Raw genomic sequence first — 18198 nt, 5'->3', positions numbered from 1 at the left:
GGTTTCCCTTTGAACTCCCTGAAGGCTTTTCCTTTGTAGACTGTGAGTTACTGACAATTAGCATCTGTATGACCCATTGAAGTAAAAGGATTAAAGAGTCGTGGATAGAAGCCTCTTGTCTATGTTTTGATTTGGCTTTTGAAGTTCAGCAGGGACAAAAGCCCCTTCATGGATCACTGCCTTGTTGTGGCGAAGGGGCTTGTGTAACTCAGTGAAGCCATAAGCTATGCCGTGTAGGGCCACCCAAGACGGACAAGTCCTGGTGGAGAGTTCTGACAAAATGTGTCCACTGGAGAAGGAAATGGCAACCCACTCCAGTATTCTTGCCAAGAAAACCCCATGGAACGTATCACAAGGCTAAAAGAGATGACGCCGGAAGATGAGCTCCTCAGGTCGGAAGGTGTCCAATATACTACTGGGGAAGAGCAGAGGGCATTTCCAAGTAGCGCCAGAAAGAGTGAAGCGGCTGGGCCAAAGCTGAAAGGACACTCAGCTGTGGATGTGTCTGGTTGTGAAAAGGAAGTCCGATGCTGGAAAGGACAATATTGTTTAGGAACCTGGAATGTCAGATCAATGAATCAAGGTAAGCTGGAGGTGGTCAAACATGAGATGGCAAGATTGAACATCGGCATCTTGGGAATCAGTGAACTAAAATGGACAGGCATGGGAGAATTTAATTCAGGTGACCATCATATCTACTACTGTGGCAAGAATCCCTTAGAAGAAATGGAGTAGCACTCATAGTCAACAAAAGGGTGGGAAAAGCAGTACTGGGGTACAATCTCAAAAACGATAGAATGATCTCAGTATGAATCCAAGGCAACATCACAGTAATTCAAGTCTATGCCCCAACCACTGAGGCCAAAGAAGCTGAGGTTGATCGGTTCTGTGAAGACCTACAACACCTTCTAGAACTAACACCAAAAAAAGATGTCCTCTTCATCATAGGGGATTGGAATGCTAAAGTAGGAAGTCAAGAAATCACCGGAATAACAGGCAAGCATGGCCTTGGTGTACAAACTGAAGCAGGACAAAAGCTAATAGAGTTTTGCCAAGAGAACACGCTGCTCATAGCAAACACTCTTTTCCAACAGCACAAGAGGCGACTCTACACATGGACATCACCAGATGGTCAATATCAAAATCAGATTGATTATGTCCTTTGCAGCCAAAGATGGAGAAGTTCTATACAGTCAGTAATAACAAGACCTGGAGCTGACTGTGGCTCAGATCATGAGCTTCTTCTTGCAAAATTTTGGATTAAATTGAAGAACGTAGGGAAAACCATTAAACCATTCAGGTATGACCTCAATCATATCCCTGATGAATATACAGTGGAGGTGAGGAATAGATTTCAGGGATTAGACCTGATAGACAGAGTGCCTGAGGAACTATGGACGGAGGTCCGTAACATTGTTCAGGAGGCAAAAACTCAATCCATCCCCAAGAAAAAGAAATGCAAGAAAGCAAAGTGGCTGTCTGAGGAGGCTTTACAAGTAACTGAGGAAAGAAGGGAAGCGAAAAGCCAGGGAGAAAGGGGAAGATATATCCAACTGAATGCAGATTTCCAGAGAATAGCAAGGAGAGACAAGACGGCCTTCTTAAATGAACAATGCAAAGAAATCGAGGAAAACAATAGAATGGGAAAGACTAGAGATCTCTTCAAGAAAATTGGGGATTTCAAGGGAACATTTTGTGCAAAGACAGGCATGATAAGGACAAAGAAGGCAGGGACCTAACAGAAGCAGATGAGATTAAGAAGAGGTGGCAAGAATACACAGAAGAACTATACAGGAAAGATCTGAATGTCCCTGATAGCCATGATAGTGCACTCACTGAACTTGAGCCGGACATCCTCGAGAGTGAAGTCAAGTGGGCCTTAGGAAGCATTATTAACAACAAAGCTAGCGGAGATGACAGTATTCCAGCTGAGCTATTTAAAATCCTAAAAGATGATGCTGTTAAAGTGCTGCATTCAATATGCCAACAAATTTGGAACACTCAACAGTGGCCACAAGACTGGAAAACGTCAGTTTACATTCCAATTCCAAAGAAGGGCAACGCCAAAGAGTGTTCAAACTACCGCACAATTGCGCTCATTTCACATGCCAGCAAGGTGATGCTCCAAATCCTACAAGCTAGGCTTCAGCAGTATGTGAACCGAGAACTACCGGAAGTACAAGCTGGGTTTCGAAGAGGCAGAGGAACTAGAGATCAAATCGCCAACATTTGCTGGATCATGGATAAAGTAAGAGAATTCCAGAAAAAACATCTATTTCTGCTTCATTGACTACACTAAAGCCTTTGATTGTGTGGATCACAACAAACTGTGGCAAATTCTTAAAGAGATGGGAGTTCCAGACCACCACCTTACCTGTCTCCTGAGAAACCTGTACGAGGGTCAAGAAGCAACAGTAAGAACCGGACATGGAACAACCGATTGGTTCAAAATTGGGAAAGGAGTACGACAAGGCTGTATATTATTGCCCTGCTTATTTAACTTATATGCAGAGTTCATCATGAGAAACGCCGGGTTGGATGAATCACAGGTCGGAATTAAGATTGCCAGGAGAATTATCCTCAGATACGCAGACGATACCACCCTAATGGCAGAAAGCGAAGAGGATCTAAAGAGCCTCTTGTTGAGGGTGAATGTGGAGAGTGCAAAAGCTGGTTTGAAACTCAACATTAAAAAAACTCAGATCATGGCATCTGGCCCCATCACTTCCTGGCATCTAGAAGGGGAAGAAACGGAAGCAGTGACAGATTTTATTTTCTTGGGCTCCAAGATCACTGCAGACGGTGACTGTAGCCATGAAATTAAAAGACACTTGCTCCTTGGGTGGAAAGCTATGGCAAATCTAGACAGCATAGTAAGAAGCAGAGACATCACCTTTCCGACAAAGGTCCGTATAATCAAAGCTATGGTTTTCCCAGTAGCAATGTATGGCTGTGAGAGCTGGACTATAAGGAAGGCTGAGCGCTGAAGAATTGATGCTTTCGAACTGTGGTGCTGGAGAAGACTCTTACAAGTCCCCTGGACTGCAAGGAGGTCAAATCAGTCCATCCTAAAGGAAATCAACTGTCAAGGGCTCCTTGGAGGCCTCTCTCAGTCTAATCCAGTAGCCAAGTCCAGACACAGACAAAGGGATTCCTTTTAAAGCTTTATTCTTTTACAACTTAACAACTCTACAGGTAGCAACTAGATCTGAGCAGCAGAGGACCTATGCCCTAAGTTGGTCCTCGTTTGAAAGGGAATTACTGGCAGACCCCTGAACTTAAGGACTAGGGAGAGTCCCTCCCCTTTTCCCTTGGATCCTCTGGGCGCAGCCGTTGTTTGCGCGCCAACCAGGCATTACGCCTCCTTTCTGCGCCCTCCATTTGGCGCCGCTCTCTGCGTTGGCATCGCGCGTCCACCAAGTCTACTTCCTGCGCTCGGTCACTCCCTGGACTGCTATCTAATCTAGGAATGCTGGTGGGAGGAATCTCCGTCAGCTGTGGGCCCTGGGAAAGAGGAGCACGCTCCTCTCCCAGAAGCGACTGCTCTTCCTCAGAATCAGAACTAATCTGGGATTCTATGGGCTCAGTGTCCACCCTGACATCAACCCTGCCTGCTCAGTGGAAGGACAGATACTGAAGCTGAAGCTCAAATATTTTGGCCTCCTAATGCGAAGAGAAAACTCCCTGGAAAAGACCCTGATGCTGGGAAAGATAGAAGGCAAAAGGAGAAGGGGACGGCAGAGGATGAGATGGCTAGATAGCATCACCGATGCAATCAATCAGAACTTGAGCACATTCCAGGAGAGAGCGGAGGACAGGAAGGCCTGGCGTGCGATGGTCCATGGGGTCATGAAGAGTCGGAAACGACTTAACGGCTGAACAACAAGGGACAAAAGGGAGACCTGACATTATCTGTCAGCAGGATGTAACATTCTCCAAGCATCAATTAAACCATATTCCATCATATAAGACTGGAGTACCAATCTCACAGCAGATTGGGTCTTAGGAGAAGGTGTACTCCTATCTAACAAAGGATCTAAGACCTTGTTAAAGTCCCCACCCACAATCAAATAATCATATGCGATATCAATCAGTTTAGCAAAACAATCATGAAACATGAATGGTGAATCAATATTTTGCCCATATACATTGATTATAGCAATTAATTTACCCATATACTTCCCTACCAGAATCAAAAAATGCCCCTTGATATCAAGAATTGCCTGTTGAAGATCGCTTATGTATTAAAATCACAACCCCTTCACACTGTTTTGAAGTGTCTGTAACATAAGCCTCACCAACCCTGTCTTTTTGCAACATCTTTCGATCTGCAGCCATCAAATGAGTTTCTTATAAAAAAGCCATGTCAACATTAAGCTCTTTTAACTTAGTAAGAACACTTTTCTGTTTGTTTACATTTCGCAGCCCCTTGACATTCCATGAAATCACATTAAGCATTGAAGAAGCAAAAACAAATTGTTTGCCCCTCTGCCCAAATACATCTTCCCAAACTAAATTTATATAACGTAAGTGGTATAACAAATACATCCTTAGTTTACATTTAGGACTAACCATTTCAGACATCATTAGAATATTTCTTATTGCATAGAAACTGAGAAAGAATTGAAAATTATTCAAAAATATCAACAATAATTGAAAAATTTTAAAAATTAAAAATCAAATGATCTAATTTGTGTCCCCATCTTTTATCTGATACCCCATAAAAGTGCCAAACACCCCCTAAAAACAAAACAAACTTAACAAAAACAAAAAATAAAAACTTTCCCTTCCATTTGGACTAATGTGCAACCATAGTATTCAGCTAGGCCCTTCCCACATATTGAATACATAGACAGAGCAATATTACAAACAAGCAGATTTAACCGGCAACAAATAATAACAATAAAAAGAGTAAAAAACAAGCAAACGGGTATTTTAAGTAATACTTTATCTGGAGACATATACACAGATATATACATACAAATGCATACACACACATACACACAGTTCCGGTTGGAGATGGCGTCGTGATCGGCTCTTTGCTGCATCCCTCCCGAATTTCAGCTATAAAAATACCGCTCTGAGACTGTCGCATTATCTGGGTATTTGCTATTAACTTTGCTTAAGCTTTTATTTTTTGTTCTCCACATTTATATTTGCTTGTTGTGCTTTTGAAGTGAGAGGGAGATGTCAACATTGAAAGGAAAGAAAAGCTTGGGAATGCTGCCTACTCCCCCCATAGGCCCCCTGGCAAAAGTTTCTAAAAATGCAGCTGAGGGAGAGGAGCTGCTGGTTTTACTAAAAAATATGTCTTCGCAGTTTCCTTTCCATCAAAGCAGGTCAAACAGCTTTTCAGTCAAAACAGATTGATTCAGGATTCCATCACTACTCTTCAAGGGTCTGTAGATTCGATGAATGTTTGTGTTCAAAAGATGGAGTCAAAAGTTAATGCACTTGAAGACCAGGTTACTGCTCACAAAACTGGAATAGATGCCTCTCATAGTGTTTTATCTGCTCGAATTTCTCAATTAGAAGCCCTTACTCGGAGAGCTAATCTGCATATTCTTTGCCTTGGAGAATTGGCTACAGATCTCTGTCTTGCTGAGTTTATGGATAAATTCTGTGTGGGTTATTGGCCTCGCCTTCTGATTTTCCAATTGATATTGAGCATGCTTATTGTGTTCCTGGTTCTACACGAGGTTCTAGAGCGGGACCAGTTATTGTTCAGGTTCTACAGGCCTCCACTAAAGAATATTTGTTGCATACATTGAGAGAGGAGAACTCCGGTGGGGGCCAGCCAATGACAAGATTATGCTCTTTCCTGATTATACTAAAGCTGATAGAAGACAATTTACCAAGGCGAGAAATCTAGCAAAGCAAATTAACTTGCAATACCACATGAAATATTCTGCCACATTTTGCATTTTTTTTGAAGGCCAGATGAAGAAGTTTTTAAGGTCTGATTCTGCAGAATCATTTTTCACTGGCATTAAAATTAAAACTATGGATTTGCCTTCTTCTGCGCCTTGAATTTGGAATTCAGCCATCTTCTTTTTTTCTTTAGCTGCTTATCAGGATCTTCATGTTTTATTTTGGTTTCACATGGGTGTCCACTGATAACAAGTCTGGGCGACATGCCAGATCTAATTGTATTGCATTCCATTGTTTCTTTCCCTTTTTTTCTCCCTTTTTCTTTTTGTATTCTTTCCCCTCCTCCTTTTTCTTTTATATATATATATATATATATATATATATATATATATATATGTGTGTGTGTGTGTGTGTTTTTTGAGTCTGTCTATTTACATATTTTGATTAAACAAAGGTTATATGTAATTATCACATTAAACTTAGTTTAATAAGATTATGTCTGTATATGTGTGTGTGTGTGTGTGTGTGTGTATACATATACTATTTCAATATCCTGGAAGTGCCAGCACAATGCGTTTCAGTCATCTCAGCCCCATCCATCTCACTTATTTGATGCTTCAGTATGTGATATAGGATTGTGGTACTATATAGGTATTTTCCATCATTTATGTAAAAATAGAATGCAAAGAATGGTTCCATGTCATTCTTCATATGACCTCAGAAGCCATAAAAAGGGGCAATATTTGAGAGATAAAGATTTGGAATGGGAATGGAAAGATAGAATGATATAATAGATTCCAGGGAAGCACAACAAGTTGTTCTGAATAAGTGGGCAATTTATTTTTTATCTAATCTGTGGATTTATTATTACATGCTAGCATGTAATTATCCAGTATTTAACTAGCTGTTTTGTTTAGTTTTTCAATTTTTTTAATGTTAGGCTTTAGAACGTACTATTCACAGTAAACAAACAAACAGAATTGGTAAAGACCATCAAAAGAAGGAAGTTACAATACTTTGGTCATATTATCCGAGGCGAAAAATATGCCATACTCCAACTCATTATACAAGAGAAAATGGAAGGAAAAAGATCAATAGGAAGAAGACGATCATCATGGTTAAAGGATCTGAGGGAATGGTTCAGCTGTACTTCTATACAGCTATTCAGAGCAGCGGCATCAAAAACAAAAATAGCTGTAATGATAGCTAACCTCTGATAGGAGATGTCACCTTAAGAAGAAGAAAATTAGGCTTATGGGTTTGGCCTTAGTCCCTCCTTGAGAACATAATTAAGTACTAAAATTTATTCCATTTTTGAGACACAACATGAACTCTATTTGGATTAATATGTCTGATTTGATTTAAGGCTCATATCAGAAGTGTATGGATGAACTGCAAAGGCATGGTTGCATATACAAAACTACCCCTTAGAGTATTATCTTTCTGAAAAAGAATTTGCTATTTTAAAACACACACACATCTAAACTAATTTTACTTTTCAAAAAGACTGATATTGTCAGGTGGACATCTTGAGGTGGACCTGCTTAAAAACACCTGGATAATCAAAGGAAGAGGCATAAATGTGCAGGTGAAATAAAGTAAAGCAGAGTATGGGCTATAGGGAGATATTTACCATATTATAGTTACAATATTTCTGAGCAGTTTCCAGGTCTGTGGAATCACAGACAGCATTGTAATGTTTAATTTATGACAGTGTTTTCTTAATTTCCCTGAAGCCCTTTGGAGTCATAAATGACAAAAACAATAAGTCCTTTGTTTGGACACAGTATGTTGTTGCAGGGGGAATGTATTGCTTTCCATTAAAATGGATTCTGATTTCTCACAAGAAATTATAGTTGATTCTGGAAAACCTTTTCAGTCTAAGTTCTTGGACGTTTCTAGCTTATGTGAAGCAGCCAATTTATTAGCACTTCCAAAACTATGCAAACCCTTTTGTGATCATACAAACTGCCTGCCCTACATTCTCTCCATTATAGGTATTTAGTTTAACTCTTAAAAAAAAGTGAACACATTTCCCAGACATTCTGGCATAATGGTCCATGGCAGAGTTTATACATCATAATATTTTCCAGAAACACATGGCGAGTCTAACAGTGTCTTTTCCTTCTGGATTATAGATATAAATGAATGTGAAAGCAGCCCTTGTGTCAATGGTGCCTGCAGGAACAATCTTGGTTCTTTCATCTGCGAATGTTCATCTGGCAGCAAACTAGATTCTACGGGCTTCATCTGTATTGGTGAGTCTGTTGGCTGGTTTTAAATTTTTAAAAACACCATGAATTCAGTTGACTGCAGTGCTTAGTTAAACAAAGAAGAATGGTGCATGGTAATATCCAACTAGTAACATAACTAGGTATTACTCCCTACAAGGAATTTCTGGCCTGGCAACGTCGATCACTTCGCCTTTTACTCCAAGATCAGATTTCATATTTCTTCATCGTGGTCTCTATGCATCATACATGTGGGGGCTCTGCACTTCTGTGGAGTCTCGTCTGGGAAAATTCTAAAGCTGAGGAAAAAAAAATTGGTGGGAGCCCTCCCCCGCCATCCACTGCACATGCCCCAGTGGGTTCCCGCCCATCTCCTCAGTTCTCTTTCAACTGCCTTTCTGAGAGGACGCCTTGTTGGGAATGTCGGCAATTTAGAGATTTTATATTTAGCTGAAGTAGTTAAGTCATTTTTTCTTCTTTCTATTTTTTTAAAAAGATTAAATTAGAATAGTTAGTTAGTTAGCTTGTTGATCTTTCCTGTTTTTTCTTTGCAAACTTGGATCAGCAGGGGGTGCGTATGGCCATTAAGGCTCCTTTCCGTACATGTGTTCAGTGCAGCAGCAAGCTACCCCCCACTGATAGACATTCCCTTTGTTTGCTTTGCCTGCGGGAAGCTCATGTTGTGGAGACCTGCCACCACTGTATGAACTTCACGAAGCTGACTAAGAATCATTATCAGACTGCTTAAAAGCTCTATTATGGAAACAGGCATTAGAAGCTGTGGATTCCACTTCTTCTAAGATTGCCAAACCATAGCCTAGAGAGATGGCGGACAAATTGCAAACATTGTCACCTCCATACTCTAAGTCCCTGGCTCTAACCATGAGCTGGACAGACCTGCCAACTCCTAGCTGTTCTCTCACAGTCTCCACTGCGAAGAAACTTTCAAAGAAGGCTAGGGCACCTAAGACTTTGGCCTCAGTCAAGAAAAAGAAAAAGATCAAATCACATGAAAAGCAGGTGTCTGAGTCTATTACAGTTCAGCCGATTCAGATTCCGCCGCCTCCACTGCTATTGGACTCATCTATACTAAGAGCTCCATTGGTATCAGTGTTGGTTCCGAGAGCTCCACTGATGTCATTGCAGGAGCAGATGCATACAGCATCGACATCAGAGGGTGAAATAATAGACCTGTTGCCCCCAACAATAATTTGTAATTCTCGGCAGCGACCACAGATCCCTTCATTGTAAGTACTGAGAGAATGCTTTCTTCATAATATTTCACCAGACTCTATTCACTCTGAGAGGTCTGGAGTGCCATACCACGATTACCATCATTATTATAAGGACAGGTATTACAGATCATGATCCCCTGTTCAGGATTGGAATAGATTTTATGACTGGCCTCCTCCTTTGCAGATGCACTTTCCATATGAGGATGTGCAAGGTGCTACAGAATCTTTTCCTGAGTGTACCCGATATCTTGGGGCCACTTCTCCATGGTATTGTTGGGTACCAGAGGCAACAGTTTCAAAGCCGCCAGGAGAGGATCTGTTTTTGTCTTCTCCTCCAGTCCCTCCTCTGCCCGCTATGTTAAGATGTAGACCATCCTCAGGGAGTGGATTGCCACCAGTTGCTACTGAGACTGTACCTTCAACTGGTTTATGCCATCCTCCTGCAACCTCTCCAAGGTCCCTGTCAAAGGAGAACAGTGGGATGACAACTCATGGAGAAGTGACTTCTCCACAGTCAGTAGAGGACTATTCTTCTTCGCTCTCTTCTGTTCTGCCTTCCATCTCATCACTGGATGAAACAGTGGGTATGCAGGAAGGAGCTTCACCTTTGGAAGATCTTTTTCATTTTGCTGACCAAATTTTGAGGATGGCCCAGTCTTTGGGAATAGAAACCCAACAACCTGCAGAAAAATTACAAGAACAGGTCTTCGATGTTGTATACACTGAAGCATCAACAATAGTCTCTGTTTCATTTTTGCCAACTAGGGATGTGAGAAAACATCCCAGTTCAGGTTCTCCAGGTGCCCCCGTGCTTTCCTCCTGCTCGCTGGCCCCCCGGGCTGCAGTCGAGTGCCCCCTCCATGCTCGATGAGCAGCCTGCAACTTACCCGGGCCTGTTCATCTCTGTGCCGATCGCCATGTTGTTGTTTTTTTAATTGGTGATCGGCAGCACTTGCCCATTGAGTTATATGCAAAATAGCTCTGTAAACTAGGGTCTATGGGTGATTCACTGCACTTTTTGCGTAAAGTCTATGTGGGCACATAGACTTACATATATGCAAAGGCGCTGTGAATCGCCCATAGATCCCAGTTTACAGAGCTATTTTTGTCAGCACTGACAATATCAGGATTGATTGCCCAGATTTCACCAACAGTCACAAAGGAAACAGCAATAGCCGAATTGCTTTTGCCAATCTTGCCCTAAAGGGGGCAACTCTTCCCTATGGAGACTTTGACTCGATCCAAATCAGCCCCATCTCAATTTTGTTCTTCAAATGTTTGGTTCTCTCCTCTCTTGATATCTACCCACTTGGATGGCTATAACTTCAGATGCGTGGGTCCTCGACATCATCCAATTTGGTTACAGGATAGAATTTGAAGTCCTCCCTCCCCTCATACCATGAAAGTGACAGCGCCATCGAAAGTTCTGCAAGAAGAGACAGCTACACTTCTTGGAAAAGGTACCATTTAAAGAGTCTTTCCATACAGGACAATAGACAGGGTGGGAGGGTTCCCAGTACTTCACAGTACCGAAGAGGGATGGGGGACTTTGACCCATCTTGGATCTCTGAAATCTCAATGAGTTCATATGTACAAAGAAGTTTCAGATTACTCTGTTGGCCACAATTATGCCTCTCGTCAGTCAAGGTGTCTGGTTCACAGCAGTGGATCTCAAAGACGCTTACTTCCACATTGCCATCAGGGACAACTGCCAGAAGTACCTGCGTTTCATTATTGGCATGGAGATGTTCCAGTTCATGGTGCTCCCTTTCAGTTTGGCCATGGCTCCAAGAGTTTTTACGAAATGTGTTGTTGTGGTCTGTGCACACCTGCATACTCGAAGGATCAAAGTGTATCCATACCTAGATGATTGGCTAATTGTGGCATCATCCTAGCATCTTCAGGCTGTAGCGTTGATCAGATATCGCTTGAACTCCTTGGGTCTAATAGCCAATGAGGAAAAATCTTGGCTAGAACCCACTCAAAGAATACCGTTTATAGGTGCAATCATGGACTGTACAACAGTGAGGGCTTTGCTTTCTTCAGACAGATTGAGTACCTTGATCAACATAGCCACAAAACTTTTTCAAGATCGCACAACATTGGCATTCAACATTCAGTGGCTCCTTGGCTTGATGGCATCGATGGTATGTGTGGTCGTTTAGGCAAGACTCTGAATGAGGTGTCTCCAAAGTTGGTTTCGAAAGTTGTTCAATGCATCCGCCAGTGCTCGTCATGTGCAACTAACTATTCCAGGAATAGTTGCAGACAGTTTGGTGTTGTGGATGAAACCCCACAATCTTGCCCAGGATATGCCTTTCTCACCTCCAATACCTTCATGCAGTTTGGTGACCAGTGCTTCCCGTATCAGGTGGGGGGTGCATTGTGATTCCCTACAGACTCGGGGCATATGGCAGAGCAGCAAAGAATCTCTACACATCAGTGCCTTGGAATTGTTGGCTGTGAAGAAGGCCCTTCAGTCTTTCAAGACTCACCTCATGCACCAGCAAGTTCAGGTGCTCACGGACAACACAATGGTGCTATGGTACCTGAACAAGCAAGGGGCACCCATTCCCACACACTTGTGGAAATGATGGCCGACTTACTAGACTGGGCACTTACAAGGAACATTACGCTTACAGCCCTTTACATCCCAGGGCTGTAAGCGTAAGGGACAATAGTTTGGCAGGCTCTTTGAGTCAGACCTCCCAAGTTTCTCACAAGTGGTAGCTGGGAAAGTGTTCACTCAATCTCATATTTCAGAGATGGGACACACCGACAATCGATCTATTCATGACAGCTCAGAATGCAACTTGTCACAACTACTGTTCCAGAGGAGGATTGGGCAAGAGGTCACTAGGGGATGTGTTTTAACTGCATTGGTCAGGAAGCCTTTATTACCTGTTCCCACCATTTCCACTAATAGCAAGAGGCTTGCAAAAGATTCAGAAGGAACAAACAGTCTGCATTCTGATAGCACCATGGTGACTCAGGCAACCGTTGCTCGCTCTGCTGATCAAACGAGAGAAAGGGGAATATTTGAGAATGCCGTCAATACCATCCTTATTGACAATGGACAACGGCCACATTCATCATCCAGATCTAAACATGCTCAAACTTACAGCCTGGAGACTTCGTCCACAGTAACTTCTTTTTCAAAGGAAGTCCAGGATGTATTACATGTGGCTTGTAAGCCAAATACAAGACTCTCCTATAATAACAAATGGAAAGCTTCCTCTGCTTTTATAACATCAAGGGGCATCAATCCATACTCTGCTCCTTTACAGTCCATACTTACCTTCCTCCATACATTCTTTGATAAGGGACTTAAACTCGCTTCAATTAGCGTATACTTAGCCACTATTACAGCCTTTCATCCTCCTATTGAGGATTTTTCCATGTTTACTCATCCTGTTGTTCATCAGTTTCTGAGAGGTCTTAAGAATTTATCACCTTCTACTAGGAGTTTTGTTCCAGAGTGGAGCTTGTCAGTTGTGTTAAAGGTGTTAACTTCAAAACTGTTCTAACCTTTAGCCAAAGTGGATTTGAGACTGCTTTCTTGGAAGGTGGCATTTTTACTTGCCATTATCACAGCACGGATATCTAGTGAACTTTGTGCATTGAGAATAGATTCTCCATGCCTTATTTTCCATAAGGATAAGGCAGTTCTCCTCCCAGATCCAGCGTTTTAACTGGAAGTGGTGTCGGACTTTCACCTAAATCAAGACATAATCCTGCCCACCTTTTTCCCTTCGCCCCAGTTGGAGACTCTGGTTCATACTTTTGTTGTGTGTCATGTTCTATAAAGCAAGAACTGAGTCATTCAGAAAGTCATGAAGACTTTTTGTTTGTTACGAGGGACCTAAGAAGGGTTTGCAGTTCTCATCACAATACCTGGTTGCTCGGATTGTTCACACCATCAAGCTGGTCTACGAGTTTGCAGGACTGCATCTGGATGGTCCCGTCAGAGCTCATTCAACTAGAAGTGTGTCCACATTGACTGCTTTTGGGAGGGGTGTGTCACCTCTGCAGAGCTGTAACATGGTCGAAGCTTTCCACCTTCATCTCACTACAGGCTCGATATTCAAGGAAGACAGGATTGCAGCTTCAGTTGGGCAGTCCTGTCTTCTGTCCTGCAACAGGACATCAGGATTCACCTACCCACCTCTGATAAGTCAGCTTGTTATCTGCACATATGTGTGATGCACAGAGACTACGATGAAGAAATGCAAGTTGCTAACCTGTAACTGTAGTGCTTCGAGTGGTCATCTGTGCATTCACACAACTCACCTACCATCCCTGCTTCGGTGTCAATGTCACTATTGTGTCGATACCGGAGTGAGTAATTCTCCTCGGTAAAGAGGTCAACTAGCCAATCTCAAGGAACTGAGGAAACGGGTGGGAGCCCACTAAGGCTTGCACAGTGGATGGTGGGGGAACGTTCCCACCAAAAATGTTTTCCTCAGCTATAGAAGTTTCCCAAATGAGGCTCCGCGCAGGTGCAGAGCCCCCATATGTGTGAATGCACAGATGACCACTAGAAGAACTACAGTTATAGGTAAGCAACCTGTATTTATATAATATCAGTACATACTGCAGAAGGAACACATTTCTTAACAGTCATAGAGAAAGTAAAAGCTAATAACCTTGGCCTAGTGTAAAGAATATGAAAACTTTTCCCCTGAAGCTTTGGGGGTTTTTGGAGGTTGGGGAGGAGATTTTTAACAGAAAAAAGGTGGAGAAGAAAAATAAGCCATCTCTTCACATGCAAGACTTCTGCTGCAGATTGTAGCTGCCATGACTTCATTTTAGAAAAAAGGAAACTGAGGAAAAACTAGACACAACTGTTATGTGTGCTTTGGCTTTAAGATATCAACAGTTTGGTTCTGGGCACAATTAAAGGTGCTGGTTTTGACCTACAAAGCCTAAATGGTTTGGGGCAAGAATATCTGAAGGACCTCATCCTTCCATATGAATCTGTCCATAATTTAGGATTATCACTGGATGCCCTATGTCCCACCACCTAGAGATACATAGAGAGACTAGGTTGGTGGGTACTTGAGACAGGGCCTTTTCGGAACATAAAATATTTTATTGTTCCTTTGTTCTGTGGGTTTTATATGAGGCTTTAATGTTTTTATTGTACATCGCCCCAAGCACCTGCTAGGCCAAGGGTACAATTTTATAAATGGAATACATTGCTATCATCATCAAATTTGTACCAGTGATCAACTAATAACTGTAGCAGCAAACACTTACAGGATCAGGTTGGCTGTCACTATTTTTTTTATTTATAATAAAGACATTTATATAGAAGGATTAGGAAGACCCTATTTTGTTTTAATTCATTGTAGACAGTCTGAAAGGCACATGTTGGCTGCATATCCAAGATAATCGCTGTGAAGTGAACATCAATGGAGCCACTCTGAAATCAGAATGCTGTGCTACCTTGGGAGCTGCTTGGGGGAGCCCTTGTGAGCGCTGTGAATTAGGTATGATTTTTACTTTGCAATGTTCTCTAGCTACTTAGCAGAAATATATAGGTGAAGTATTTATATCTCAGTTTATACTTTAATAGTTCAGTGAATGAACATCTGATCTGTGCAATAACATTACTTTGAAACTGATCATATGTGTTAAAGAAAAGTGCTGAACCAGCCATCTTGTTGCTCCAGCGCCCTCATTGGCCGCATGCCCCAAAGGTAGCGGCTGATTGGCTTAGCTCACTGTCAGCCTCCCAGATGGGGAGAAATACTTAAAATTAAAATGCTGTGCAGCTGTCGCCTCAACCTAGGAGGTGTAGCACTTTGATTTGCCGGGGATGCCAGTAGCCACCCAGCCTTGCCAGGGAGAACGGGAGTGACACTGCCACTGCCCAAAGGTTTCTTAAAAAAACAAACAAGTGGGACAGCAGTGGAAAGGGAGGGAAGGAGGGAGGCAAGGAGACAAGCATCACTGGCACAGGAGGAAGGAACAGAACAATTCTGATGCCCAACAAAATGTTATTAAAAATGGAGGGATTGATCAGGGGAGAGGGATCAGAAGTCAGTTTGCCCAGGGGCCATCAAACCTGGCAGCACCTCTGTTCAGTAATGGGCTGGATGACGGCCAATAAACTGAAGCTGAATCATGTCCTTGAAAGAAGGTGGCATTATAGGTGGTAGTTCTCATGTCCAGGAAATCGGTATACAGCCTATTCTAGATGGGGTTGCATTCCCCCTGAGAGAACAGATATGTAGCTTGGAGGTACTCCTTGATCTAGCTTTGTCACTTCAGGCCCAGATGACCTCAGTGGTTCAGAGTACCATTTCCCAGGTTTGCCTCATTTGCTAGCCATGGCCATTCCTGGATAGGGATAGCTTGGCCATAGTGATCCATTATCTGATAACATCCTGATTGTATTTCTGTAAAGCAGAATATATGCGGCTGCCCTTAAAAATCACACAGAAGTTTCAACTAGTGCAAAGTGCAGGTGCCAGAATTTTAACTGGTTCAGCCAAATGCAATCCTATTACACAGTTTCTAAAGGAATTGCGCTGGTTGCCTATTCACTTCTGAACCCAATTCAAGCTGCTGGTACTTTCCTTTAAAGCCCTAAAAAGCTTGGGATTCAAATACTTGAAGGAGCACCTCTCCCTATACCAACCTGCCTGTGCCTTAAGATCTTCAGTGTTATGGGAGCCTTTTCTTTGTGTTATGGGAGGTTTGTTATGTGAACACAAGGAGATCTCTGTGGTGGCACGCTGACTGTAAAACGCCCTCTGCATTGATTCTACATCAGAGGTACGACTAGTGTCTTCACTGAAATAGTTTCAGCACCTGGTCAAAACCTTTTTATTTGCCAAGGCATTTTCATTTAGGTTTGCCTATTAGCCTATTCTAATTCGGTGCTTTTCAGTGATTATTATTATGATTATTGTTTTATTATTTATCATATTTCATGTGACTAATTTGGCTGTTATTGTTTTTTAAATTTTGTAAGGTTAATTGATCATTCCTTTGTACATCATGCTGCTCTCTGTAAGGGTGAAGGGTGGTTTAGAAATATTTTAATAAAGGAAGATATAAGAAAAGTCAGTTACTAAATGTTGTCTAAAATTATGATATATTCTCTGTGTAACTAGTGTGCATGTTGTAACCATGGTTAGAGAGAAGAAAATGTTATCACTGTTAAGAATTCTGCAGCAATGCTCACAAATGAATGTTAACATTTCATTTCACATTGTATGCAAACTAGCAGCTTCTGTACTACCTCTCTTTATTATGAATGTTGACAACTAATATATTATCTCAGCTTCCAGTATGTGGGGAAAGTGGGGAAAAAAGACTGAAGCCCCCAAATGGGCTGGTGGGTAGGAAAAACCCTTCCCCCACCAAGGACAGGGTGTCCTTTCTAGATGGTATGTTTCCCTCCCACTGCCAATTTGGGGGCTGAAGATCTTTAAAAATTTAATATTCAGAGAGTGCAATTGCACTAGGGTGGAATTGTGCAACCAACACAAATAGAACTTGATACCCCAAGATCCTTGGAGGGGGTGGGAATTCCCCCCGCCAGATGTTTTCATGCACGCATCCCTTCTTTCACCCAATGCAAACCAACACAGATGAAGCTGTCTCCATTAGTTTGCACTGCGGCAAAGAAGGAGTGCATGCTCAAAAACAGCTAGACAGAGAAAAATACCATCCCCTGCCAAGGACCCTTGGAGCTCCTTGGGAGGGGGTGGGATTTTTGCTCCCTCCAGCTGTTTTCATGTATGTACCCCTTCTCTCTCCCAATGCAAACCAATGTAAATGGCTACTGAATCTCTACTCCCACCTCACTGAAATGTGGCAAAATAGTTTCAATTCGCCAGCCATCAAAAGACTGCAGCTGCCTCTCTCTGAAATGTGTGACACTAAAGACATTTGAAATAAAGAATTCCAAAAGAAAGAAGATTGTAATTCATGATTAATTAATTCAGATTACTTTTAATTCGTATTTATTAAGTCTGAAATAAATATGAATGGGCGCATTTTCATATTTATTTTTCTTTCAGATTTCCCAAATGCACTTCCCTAATAAAGCCCATTTCTGCTTAGACAGTCCAGGGTAATATGAACAAGATGTTGACTTCACTGTGGGAAAGTGGTTAATACATTTTACACTGAGATTCAAACAACCCAAACCTTTAAGGCCCAGATCCTCTAAGCTTTTTTGCACAGCTGTGCGTAATAATTTCTATGTCAAATAGGTGGTCAGTACTGTCTACTTTGATCAGCTGTGAGTGGGGAGAAGCATGTGCCTGGATTCAATCCCTCCGCCAGCTAAACAAGTAATTTCTACAATCAAAGTTGATAGTTGACCATCTGTTTGGTTACAGTCTGAATCCAGCAAGGGGCACTGTGCTCATTTCCTAAGGTGTTGGATGCAATACAACTTTTATACTACACACAGAAACCTGCTTGTGTACACCACTCTTCTTACTACAGGCCATATACGTAAGTCTTTTATAATGGTAGACAGATAGTAGTCTTCATTTAACTCTAAAACTCTAAAATATCTTCATATGTCCTGTGGATTTAAAAGAAATGTTTATGCTTAATAGAAGTAGTAATAGTTTTACTGAGGAATAAGTGGAGTCCTGCAACAAAATTGTTGTAGTGTTGAGTGCTTCTGTTCATGATTTCAGCTGCTCATTTGATTCCCCTTCCCCTGATTTTGCTCTTTTTTGTTGCCCCCAAACTGTTCTGTGCCCACTGAACATAGTCAGTCCTTGTTGCCTTTTGTGGGGAGGGTCTCCATTTGGGGTGAGGTTGGGGGTGGACACACTTGTGCCCAATGCCAGCTACATTTAAATTTTTTTATTTCTCCATTGATGACT

At 42.0% G+C, this 18198-nt stretch overlaps 1 protein-coding gene across 1 annotated transcript in view; it reads left to right on the top strand.

The window, feature by feature from the left end:
• The window catches only part of FBN2 (fibrillin 2), a 262921-nt gene that overhangs the window by 138742 nt on the left and 105981 nt on the right, over positions 1–18198 (top strand). The window contains exons 20-21 of the mRNA XM_084832107.1: positions 8010–8129; positions 14692–14829. Coding sequence (XP_084688233.1) covers positions 8010–8129; positions 14692–14829 — 258 coding nt within the window. The remainder of the gene's footprint in view (positions 1–8009; positions 8130–14691; positions 14830–18198) is intronic.

This window comes from Heloderma suspectum, chromosome 2 (assembly GCF_057233095.1).
Source record: "Heloderma suspectum isolate Gila_16-S chromosome 2, 16-S_ref, whole genome shotgun sequence".
Classification (NCBI taxonomy): Eukaryota; Metazoa; Chordata; class Lepidosauria; order Squamata; family Helodermatidae; genus Heloderma; species Heloderma suspectum.
Note: the sequence above shows the minus strand (reverse complement) of the source record. Positions and strands in the feature narration are given on the sequence as shown.